Raw genomic sequence first — 12,167 nt, 5'->3', positions numbered from 1 at the left:
GATCTCTGCTCCTATGATGCTGCTTGGCCTGCTGTGTTCATCCAGCCCTGCACCTTGTTGTCTCGGATTCTCCAGCATCTGCAGTTCCTACTATATTTGACTAAACTCCTGTCTTCTACTTTAAAAATTTTCAGTTCAGAATGATGTTGAAGGATGAAAAAGACCATCTAAGATCATAGCTCCCTGGTTATTGAGCTGGATTTTAACACCATCCACATCTTGAGGAGCAGGAGGAGCTGAAAGATTCCCAGCTGAGCTGCAACATGGCCTACAATTGCAGGAAGTTTTACAAAAGGAAAAAGTTTTTCCTTGTCATCTGTTGTTTCGTACTTCCCTTATACTTTCTGTACAGTCACAGCCTGGTGAAGGAAGGACCTCAGTCTTTGAAGAAAACCTGTAGCTGTGAGACCTGTATTTCAGACCGAGGTATCTCTCGTTGGTTTGATGTGCGGTTTAATTCAAGTATTCAGCCACAGTTAACCAGGAGGAATGAAAATATCCCTCAGGACATCCTCCTGTGGTGGTTGGTAAGTCAATCCAGCAATGGTTTTAAAAATTGGTTTTGTGGCTGTGGGCAGCATTTGTTGCCCATCATTAATGAATCCTGAAGGTGTTGGTGTGGCACCTGCTTAAAACACTGCCATCTGTGAAGGTGCTGCAAAGGCAGTTCCAGGATTTTGACTCAGCGACAGTGAAGGAATGGCGATATATTTCCAAGTTAGGATGGGGAGTGGCTTGGAGGGGAACTGGCAGGGGGTGGTGCTCCCATTATTCTTGTCCTTTGGGATGGTAGTGTTTGTGGGTTTAACAGGCACTGTTGGCATTCTTACTTTTCTACATATGTTACCTGTCAAAAGGATAGGGCGCAGAGTACAGTGAAGTAGTTGTTGTGTTTTGTTTACAGATGAAGGACATTAAAGCAGAGAATGAAGCATGTTCCCTTTAGGGATCTTGTGGTGCAGTGGTAGGGCCCCTTCGTCTTTACCAGGAGGCTTGGGAGCAAGTCCCACATACCTCAGATGTTTAAGATAACTTATCTGAAGCGGTTGGTTATAAAATTATGAAAAAAAGAAGTATAATCCCTTTGTGGAAACTCAGAATCAAATACTTGTTCCTAGGTCATGTTTGCAGAGACAAGAGAAATCTCAACGCCTTGAACCTGACTTTTAAAAATAAGCTGCTGACCCTTTCTGGGTGGTAGTGGGGGTGGGAGGGATGGGGCATGGAGCTGATCTAGGAGTCAGTTCGTGTGACATAGAAAGAGCTGTGAGTTGCCAAGGCAATCTGGCTGAAAGGTGAAAGGTGAAAGGCCTTCACCATGATTAAAAATCCAAATGAAAAATTAAAACATTCCTCCAGCCCTCAATCCTCACGCTCTATCATACCATTCACACCTGTAACCCCCCTCCATGCACACTATGCCAATTTAATGTGACTTCCATCCACCACATCTCCCCCTGCACCTACATACCAACTCATCGAGCATCCCCAAGTACCCAAATCACACAGGAAAGAAATAAAGCTCTATTATTTAACGTTCTATTTTGCACACTGCATTTTATTGACCAAAGAACTCTTGTTGATGAAGAAAAACACACTTTGACAAGTCTTGATGACTTTGACAGTGCCTAAAATGTTATGACAGTTCTTGACAGATTGACATTTCTTGACAGGTGTTGCCTATTCAAGCTTGATTCTGATTCTTTTCCTATCCCCTGGTCAATGAGCTCCAGGAGATCAGGCTCCAATGTTCCTGCCCATATATCTTTATCTTCACTAGTCATGGTGGTTTACATTGGTGTAACCACAGCCTGTCTTTGATCAGAACAGAAGGCATATGAGCCGCTTGGTCTTACTGTTGTCAGTATTTTAATGTTCTCTACCACAGTGTGACACTCTCCTCATAATCCTTCTCCAACCTAAATGCCTTCTCTTTGGATAAATAGCTGATTGTTGGGAAGTAGGAGAGGGTTATGTCTGTTATCACACTGCTATGTGTCAGAGTGTCAATGGTTCCATTTTATATATGAACCCACCCTCAAAGTTGATGAAGGCAAGACCTCCATCAATTTCTTCTCCATCAATTTCTTCTCCATCTCCTGAAGACGTGCTAGTGCAATGCTCCTTCAATTTATCATAGAATCATAGAATTTTACAGCACAGCAGGAGGCCATTCAGCCCATCGTGTCTGTATCAGTCCTGAAAGAGCTACCCAGCTAGTTCCATTCTCCAGTCCTATCTCTGTAGCCCTGTAAACTCATCACTTTCAAATATATATCCTGCTCTCTTTTGAAACCTCCATTGGAAACCTCCTCCATCACTGTGCCAGGCAACGCATTCCAAATCCTAACAACTCTCCGAGTAAAGAAGTTTCTCCTCATCTCACCCCTGACTTTCTTGCTGACAATCTTGAAATTGTAACCCTCTTGTCATCCCTTTTTTTCGCAGCTCCATTGTGAGTGTAGGCAATGGTTAGACTTGTGCTGTGTAGGTCTCTTAGTATGGAATCCTCAGTAACATTGGCCAATAACCTCTGGGGAGAAATCTCTGGGAGTGGACAAGTGGATGGGTTGATGCAGGGAATGTGTTGGAGGCAGCTGGGACAAAGGAATGTGGAGTGGATTAAGGTAGAGTTGGCTTTGTTTTGCCTCCTATTCAGTTATGAAGGCATTGCATTTGGCTGCAGAAAGGCCGTTATTAACCTCAGCGCTGCAGGTGGAGGGGGCTCCAGCCACTTGATCAATATCCAGACAATTCTCTTTGAATATACCAGGATTCACTGGATTCAGAATCGGATTCAATTCTGAGAAACCTCTTGTTGTTATTCAGTGTCCAGCTTTTTGTAAATTTCACAAATTTGTACCGTTTGAAAAACTGCTCCTTCCGACTCTTGTCATTGTTCCTATGTCAGCCAATCAGCTGCCGAAACCCTCAGATATTGTTTTGTTGCCTCCAGAATGCGCCAGCTCAAACCTCTCCCAGTCATCTCCCCCAGAGCCCCCTTTGTAATCTCCCATCACTCTGTTGTTGCTGCATTCCAGCTCTCCGTGTGCTCACTGACCTCTGTCAGCTTCCAATCCCACATTACACTGACCCTCAATCCACCACTGGGCCACTCTGTCTAACCCTCGTCCCATCCCACCATCTGTCCCTGACCCTCACTTACCTGACCCCACAACCTGAACCACGGTCTCTGACCCTAAACCATCCCAAATTCCACATCATCTCCATTCCCTTTGACCCTGATTCTCCCCAGATCCACAATCTGACCCATGGTGACCCCTGATCCCAGCATTGACCCACTCTGACCCCTGATCTTAACCTTTGACCCACTCTGACCCCGATCCTAACCTTTGATCCACTCTGACCCTGATCCAACCTTTGACCCACACTGACCCTGATCCTAATCTTTGACCCACACTGACCCTGATCCTAATCTTTGATCTACTCTGACCCTGATCCTAACCCTTGACCCACTCTGAGTGTTTATTTTTGATAAATGCCTGCATAGCTACAGTTGCTGTTTCTCTGTTTCAGGGGTTACAGTCCAGGCATCCGAGGCTGAGTATGATGTACAGCAGGCTTTTTGAGGTCATGCCTAAGTTCAATCCTATAAAGAATGGCCATTCCTGTAATTGCAGGAGATGTGCCATTGTTGGAAATTCTGGGAACCTCAAAGGATCAAATTATGGGCAGTTGATTGACTCACAGGACTATGTAATAAGGCAAGTTTTATATTCTATCAGGGCCACTTCTAATTCTCTTGGTTCAACAGTAAGGTGGCAGTGGCATTCCAAACCTTCCTAGCTCCATAACAAGAAATATACATTCCTGCTGTTTCCATTTCCTAGTGATTCTCGACATCAATGCCCTGGGCAGCCTGAAGGCCAGCTCAAACCTGGTCAAAATGTGCATCACTCTGAAATACTAAAGGGCAGGACATATCCTGTACCACTGCATATTCACTGAATATCTCAGTAGACCTTAAAAGGATTGCTGCAAGTGGAAGAGATTTTTTTATTTAATTTTAAATTATTGTGGTTCATCTCTTCCTAACCCTGATAAATCCTCTGTCCTGATTGTGGCCCAATGAGCAGAAGGTCAATTGAATCCACTTAGTCACTTGTCCTAAGGTTGCAATCTCAGTGAAGAGGAACTACAAAGATCATTCCCCAGTATAGTATGATAGGTTTATAATTAGTCTTTTTGTACAGAACATAAGTATTGCTGAAAAAAGACACATTTTGTTGAGGGTTTTTAATCCTGTACTCATCAGGACATTTTGCAAGAATATCAATTCAAGGAGAAAACAAACATTAATACTGCATAGGAGGGTGCTGATTGGTTAGCAAGTGGAATCTGATTGGTGTTCTCAAAGAGAATACACTCATTAATACCCTTATTGATATTAGCTGCCAGGCTTCAGAAAGGTTGACTCTCATTGGCCCAGACATTACCCTGAGAAATGAACTAGCGAATGACAGTCAGCTAAGTTCGTTGAGTTGTTACAGACCCTATGCATGAAAGTAGGGAAAAATTACTGCAGATGCTGGAATGGAAATGAAAAGTGCTGGAGATCACAGTGGGTCAAGCAGTATCCGTGGAGACAGAATAAACTAATGTTTTGAGTCCTGGTAGCTTTGCTGAAGAATTGTCTAGACTTGAAATGTTAGCTTGCTCTCTCTCCATGGATGCTGCCTGACTCTCTGTGATCTGCAGCATTTTTTGTTTTCTGTGCATGAAAATATTCTTTCCGTCTACAAAGAACAGAGCGCTGTCCAATAATATATTTAATTTCCAGTACACATCAGTGAGCCTGACTGACAAGCCTAAACTGATTGTTGGTGTCGTTCTTTACCCATTCAGGATTATCCTGCACATGTTGGCTGGACAATTTTCAGTGAGATTGTGGGCACTTTTAACAGACTGTGAAATTGTTCATTTACTGAGTGAAATGGGGCATCTTCTGCTGAAATCAGTCACCCATCCATCACACACACACACTGAGTGACCCACAAATAACACAGTGCAGTGAATCGAGTACACCATTATTGACTGTTACTGTCATAAAGTAGCTTATGTTCCATGCCAAACTATGTGAATCATAGAAATCCCTACAGTGTGGAAACAGGCCCTTCGGCCCAACAAGTCCACACTGACCCTTGGAGCATCCCACCCAGACCCATCCCCCTATAACCTACCTAAGCTACCCATCCCTGAACACTAACCCCTGAACTTTATGGAAATTGGGATGTTAGGAGATTGGGAATCTCAAGTTCTGGCCTGTCATCACCCCCTGTACTTAAACATTTTCATAGAATCCTACAGTGCAGATAGAGACCATTCAGTCCATTAAGCCTGCACTGAGCCTCTGAAGAGTATCCCACACCCTCACCCTATCCCCATGACCTAGCATGGGGTTTTTAACCATGGCTTACCCACCTAGACTGCACAACCCTGGACAAACAGGACAATTTACCATGACTAATCCATCTAACCTGCACATCTTTGTACTATGGGAGGAAACCAGAGCACTTGATGGAAACCCATGGGTGGCACGGTGGCTCAGTGGTTAGCACTGCTGCCTCACAGCGCCAGGGACCCGGGTTCAATTCCAGCCTCGTGCAACTGTCTGTGTGGAGTTTTCACATTCTCCCTGTGTCTGCGTGGGTTTCCTCCCACAGGCCAAAGATGTGCAGGGTAAGTGGATTGGCCATGCTAAATTGCCCCATAGTGTTCAGGGATGTGTAGATTAGGTGGTTTTATAGGGGATGGCTCTGGGTGGAACACTGCAAGGTTCGGTGTGGACTTGTTGGGCCGAAGGGCCTGTTTCCACATTGTAGGGATTCTATGATTCTCACAGAAACAAAAGGAGAATGTGGAAATTTCACATAGACAGTCACCTGAGACTGGAATCGAACTCAGGTCTCTGGTGCTGTGAGGCAGCAGTGCTAACCACTGTGCCTCCCCTTAAATTTTACTTAAACTCTTCCCCCAGAGAGTGATGAGCCTATGGAATTCTCTGCCACAGAAAGTGATTGAGGTCAAAATATTAAATGCTTTCAAGAAAGAATCAGATATTGTTCTTGGGGATAAAGAGATCAAAGGGTTTGGGAGAGAAAGCAGGAGCAGGGGACTGAGTTGGATGATCAGCTATGATCATATTGAATGGTGGGATAGACTCAGAGGGCTGAATGGCCTATTCCTGCTCCTATTTTCAGTGTTTTGGTAGAAGACTGATTTTGAAGATGTGTTAATCAGTCTACAGCAGTAACTCTTTGGTTTTCTACTTAGAATGAACAGGGCAGTGACCAAGGGACATGAGTCTGATGTCGGCAAGAAAACCACGCACCACTTCATGTACCCAGAGAGTGCCAAGGACCTCGAACCCAATGTCCATCTGGTGCTGGTCCCATTTAAACCTCATGACCTACTGTGGTTTGCAAATGTCCTTACGAACAAAAACTTCTTTCTGTAAGTAAAGCACAACCTTGAGATGAATGTAATCCTCAATCGTGAAAGGATTCCTCAGTTAATTGCCGTTGTTTTTGGGCAGGATTTGTCATGTCCTGATCTCTCATATGAGGAAGAATGTCAGAGCTTTAAGTTTAAAAACAGTTGAAGATAATTGAACAAAGTGGGATTGGTGGCAGCCTGATTATATCACAGGACAGGTAATCCCAAAGATGAGGCTGATGACCTGGCGAAACGTTCATATCACACCATGCAGCTGGGAATTTAAATTTAGTTAGCTAAAAAAATATAGAATTAAAAAAAACTAATCTTAGTAAGTGACCATTGATTCACTGATTTGTTGTAAAAGTCCATCTGCTGATTGTATCTGTCTGCTGGGTCTCTTTCTCCTGGGTAAGCCAATGTTATCAGACTCAACACAGTCTCTCAACACTCCAGTGGCTTCCCTCAGCCTCGTCAAGCTCGTGTCTTTGCACAATACCCAACATCTTATCCCAACTTGGCTTCTGACCCCTCCACTGCAATGCCAGCTCATATCAGTGGTTGATTCTTGGTTCTGAGTCAGTCGGTTCAAATCCCACTCCAGAATCTGAAGAGAAAATTCTTAGGCTGACACTCCAATGCAGCACAGAGAGAATGTTGCTGTAACATAAGTGCGTGCCTTTGGATAAGATTTTGACACAACCGCTCCCACCTGTCGCACCCCTATTGAGTGTACGTAACAGGTACTTATCTGAGAAAAAGACAAGTCTGCAGTTATCTTTCATTCTGGCCAATCCACCAACAACAGTAAATAAGCATCTCATCTGGGAAATAGCAGATTGGTGTGTAGTGTCCTGCAGAGAACAGACTGGCAACCAAGCTTCCCATGTTTAACTGCCTGAGAAATTTGTTTTGAGACATTCTGAGGTATTATACAAATACAAGCCGTTGCTGTCTTCCTGTGATGCTGCACAAAATCACTGCTCTCTCTTTAAATTCCACCTTCCCTCCTTCTGTCATCACCTTTGAGTATCAGAGAGTGATGCACCCCATCAGGAGCCTTCTTGTCTCATCCATCAATAAATCCATCGTCCCTAGCCCTCTCCCATAGCCCAGGACATTTCATTTACCCTTTGCGACTTTATTCAGCTCTCTTTAGATCAATTTCCAAAGGCCTTTCATATCAATATGACTGAGGTTGATGACAGGAACATCTTTGATGTAGACCTCACGGATTTTAGCAAAGCTGATTTAAAGTGTTTGGGGAAGTACATACTGTTATTCCATTTTTAGGTCCTGACTAATCTGTCCCTCAGTTGCTTCCCCATCTTCCCTCCATGTCTCTCAATATTAATTACCCAATAAAAATCTCTCAAGCTCAGTTCTGAATATTTCGATGGATCCCCAGTTTCCAATGTTGCTCTGAAGCTGTGCTTCCTGCTTTCACTCCTGTTGTGTTTTCTGGTGTTTTTCTAGGTGTGTTGGTGTTCCCCAGGTGCCATCTTTCTCTGCTTTGTTCCAGGTGAAGCGGGTCCTGTTGGCTGCTAACTGCATTCCTCATTCTGTTACACAGACAGTAAACCCCTCCCTTGTGTTTCTCCTTTCTAGGACACACAGGAAACTGAAAGGTCACATTACTGCTGATAGCAACAAGGTGAGATGTTATTGTAATAGAGACATGTACCATGTCCATGTGATTGAGGTAGATCAGTCTAATGTGCATAGGTGTGAGAAAATGTGCATATACAAGTGTGTGTGTATCTGTATAAATGGTGTTTGTGGGTACAGAAGCTGACACTGATCAGAATCATTTGAGTGTTCAGATTGTCCTCTTGTGAATATTTTCTCTGCGATCTCTGTTAAAGAGCAGATCATTATTTCCCACATCACTCTCCCACCAGGTCATCATCTTTCATCCCGGCTTCTTTAAGTATGTCCATGACGAATGGACTGAGCACCACGGAAGGTACCCATCCACTGGGATGCTGGCTCTCATCTTTGGGCTTCACATCTGTGATCAGGTGAAGGCAGAGAAACCCAAGTATGATTGATCTGCTCGTGCTGACAGAGGCTTGATTCTTTCGATTAACCTGGTTCAAACAGGGAAGCAAACTGCTGAGTGAGTGCTTTGCCATTGAAATAAAATAGAAAATGCTGGAAAACACTGAGCACATTAGGCAGCATCTGTGCAGAAGGAAACAGTTAACGTTTCAGGTTCTGAGGAATGCTGGTTTGAAGGAGAGTGGTGAGTTATTAATTGGCAATAGCTTTCCAAAAGTCTGGTCTGTAGCTAGCAGTGAACTGTTTTTATTTTACCGTTCACATGGTGATGCATTCCTACTGCAGCAACTTCACAACCACTTTTTAAAAATGTTATTCATGGGATGTTGGTGTCTGGCTGGGCCCAGCATTTATTGCCCGTTCCTAACTATAGCATCATAGAGCACGGAAACAATTGCCCTTGAGAAGGTGGTGGGGAAGCTGCCTTCTTGAACCACTGCAGTCCATGTGCTGTAGGTTAACCCACAATGCCCTTAGGGAGGGAATTCCAGGATTTTGACCCAGTGACACTGAAGGAATGGCAATATATTTCCAAGTCACAATGGTGAGTGGCTTGGAGGGGAACTTGCAGGTTATGGTGTTCCACATATCTGTGGCCTTTGTCCTTGTAGATGGAAGTGGTCGTGGGTTTGGAAGGTGCTGTTACAAGGGCCTTGGTGAAGTATTGGAGGGCATCTTGTAGAATCCATCTTGTACAATGACAGGTGCATCTGCTTATTTAACAAGTCAGTGATTTTGAGAGCTGCTCATTGATGGCTAATGTCTTACTTCATTCCTATGCTATGATCTCATCAAATGCAGTGACTCTAGCATCTTTCCTCACCTTCCTATTGTATGTGAAACACTCTGGAAAGATCGGCGTCAGAGATTTTTTCTCTCAACCTGATAAAGATCTTTATAATTCATTGGCTATTAATAAAGATAAAGACATTTAAATTTATAGAGGAAATCCAAACCTAGAGACCATAAATATAAGATAAAATAAACCAAAGTACAGGGGCACAAATATCAGGAAGGGGCTGACAGGCGGGGTCTGTTTTCTCTTGAGTAAGGAAAGCTGAAGTGTGACCCAGTAGAGGTCTTTAAAATGATGATGGTTTTAATAGAAAGGATAGAGAGAGAGAGAGAGAGAGAATGTTTCCTCTTGCAGGAAAAAGTATGCTCTTCAAGCAATCCTTAGATTCTGGAAAAGTCCCAAAAGATTAGAAGACAGCCAATATAACACCTTTATTTAAACAAAAAAAGAGACAATAAAATTACAGGTTACTTATTGTTATTGGGAGATGTTAGAATGTTAGAAATAGCAGAGCATTTAGAAATAAAGAAGCAGAGACAGCAAGGCTTCAGGAATGGGGAAATCATGCTGAATAAATTTACTAGAATTCTTTGAGGATTAAGCAGGATGGATAAAGGGGAAGCGGTGGATGTAACATACTTCAGCTTTCAGAAGGTATTTGAATACGATACCGCACATTAGGCTAATTCATTTCATGGGCTAGAATACAAGAGATGTGTTACTGAAGCTGCATAAGGCTCTAGTCAGTCTGCATTCGGAATATCGTGAGCAGTTTTGGGCCCTGTATCTAAGGAAGAATGTGCTGGCCTTGAAGGGGGTCCAGAGGAAGTTTACACATGTACGATCCCAGGGCTGGTCATACAAAAAGTGGTTGAGGACTCTGGGTTGGGTACTTGATGGAGATTAGGCAGATGACAGGGAATCTGATTGAAAGTTACAGAATACGGAGAGGTCTGGATAGAATGGACATGGAGATGATGTTTCTACTAGTAGGAGAGACTAAGACCTGAGGGCACAGCGTCAGAGCGAATGGGATGATGCTTTAGAACTGATGAAGAGAAATTTCTTCAGCCAGAAGGCGGTGAATTTGTGGAACTCATTGCTGCTGCAGAGGGCTGTGGAGGCCGAGTCAGAGATAGATAGGTTCTTAATTAGTAAGGGGATCAAGAGTTACAGGGAGAAAGTAGGAGAATGGGGTGGAGAAACACATCAACTATGATTGAATGACTGAGCAGGACCTGTTGGGCTAAATGGCCTAATACTACTCCTATATTTTATGGTCTAATAAGAATCCATAGCGTTGGAATTAGTAGATTAGCATGATTAGAGGATTGGATAACTAATAGAAGACAGAGTTGGAATAAGGGGGCATTATCAGGATGAAACCAGAGGAGTGCACAGGGATCAGAGCTAGGGCCACAATTATTTACAAAATACATTAATGACTTGGATGAGGAGAGTGAATATACAATCGCCAAGTTGTAGATGACACAAATAGATAGGAAGGCAAGTGGTGAGGATGACAAAGAATCTGGAGAGGGTGGTAGACAGGTTAAGCAAGTGGACAAAACCTTAGCAGATAGAATATAATGTGGGAAAATGTGAGGTTATGCACTTTGGCAGCAAGAATAGAGGAGCTGAATATTATTAAATAGAGAAAGAAACTGCAGAAAACTGTGGAACAGAGGGATTTAGACATTCTTGTGCATAAATCACAACAAGCTAGCATTATATAATAAGGAAGGCAAATGGAATATTGACCTTTATTTCACAGATGGAGTATGAAAGTAGAGGGGTTTTGCTAGAACTATACAAGGCACTAGCCAGATCATAGCTGGAATAATCATAGAAACATAGAAGATAGGAGCAGGAGGCGGCCATTCGGCCCTTAGAGCCTGCTCTGCCATTCATCACGATCATGGCTGATCGTCCAACTCAGTAGCCTAATCCTGTTTCCTCCCCATAACCTTTGATTCCATTCGTCCCAAGCGCTATATCTAGTCACCTCTTGAATACATTCAGTGTTTTGTCATCAACTGCTTCCTGTGGTAATGAATTCCACAGTCTCACCACTCTTTGGGTGAAGAAAGGTCTCCTCATCTCCATCCTAAATGGTCTACCCCGAATCCTCAGACTGTGACCCCTGGTTCTGGACACACCCCACCATCGGGAACGTCCTCCCTGCATCTACCCTGTCCAGTCCTGTTAGAATTTTATAAATCTCAATGAGAACCCCAAGTAATCTACTAGTTCCAATGCCATGGGCTCTTATTAGACCATTAGATCATGGAATCCCTACAGTGTGGAAACAGGACATTCAGCCCAACAAGTCCACTCAGACTCATCCCCCTAACCTATCCCTGCAACCCTGCATCTTCCATGGCTAACACCTCTCACCTACACATCCCCGAACACTATGGGCAGTTTAGCATGGCCAATCCACCTAACCTGCACATCTTTGGACAGTGGGAGGAAACCCACACAGACACAGAGAGAACGTGCAAACTCCACACAGTCACCCGAGGCTGGGAATGAACCTGGTCCCTGGCACTGAGAGGCAGCAGTGCTAAACACTGAGCCACCGTCCCACCCCATAATGTGAACAGTTTTGGTCCCTGTATCTTAAAAAAAAGATAGACTGGCATTGGAGGCAGTCCAAGAGGGTTCACTAGGCTGTTCCCAGGTACAGAGGGTGTGTCTTATGAGGAATTGGCCAGTATGCATTACAGTTTAGAAGAACAAGAGGAGAAACCTCTTTGAAACATTGAAGATTCTTAGAAGATTTGACAGGCTACGTGTGAAAAGGTTGCTTCTCCTTGTGGGAGAGACTAGGACCAGAAGGCACAATCTCAGA

General features: G+C 43.7%; 1 protein-coding gene across 2 annotated transcripts in view; it reads left to right on the top strand.

The window, feature by feature from the left end:
* Nucleotides 1-12,167, top strand: part of LOC109936721 (CMP-N-acetylneuraminate-beta-galactosamide-alpha-2,3-sialyltransferase 2-like) — a 39,354-nt gene that overhangs the window by 22,414 nt on the left and 4,773 nt on the right. For both annotated transcript variants that reach the window (XM_048608153.1, XM_020535320.2), the window contains 5 exons: nt 135-527; nt 3,538-3,725; nt 6,295-6,474; nt 8,065-8,110; nt 8,358-8,477. In XM_048608153.1, the coding sequence (XP_048464110.1) occupies nt 264-527; nt 3,538-3,725; nt 6,295-6,474; nt 8,065-8,110; nt 8,358-8,477 (798 nt within the window). In that variant the 5' untranslated portion in view covers nt 135-263. The remainder of the gene's footprint in view (nt 1-134; nt 528-3,537; nt 3,726-6,294; nt 6,475-8,064; nt 8,111-8,357; nt 8,478-12,167) is intronic.

This window comes from Rhincodon typus, chromosome 19 (genome assembly GCF_021869965.1).
Source record: "Rhincodon typus isolate 14 chromosome 19, sRhiTyp1.1, whole genome shotgun sequence".
Classification (NCBI taxonomy): Eukaryota; Metazoa; Chordata; class Chondrichthyes; order Orectolobiformes; family Rhincodontidae; genus Rhincodon; species Rhincodon typus.
This window is presented reverse-complemented; position numbering and strand designations above follow the sequence as displayed.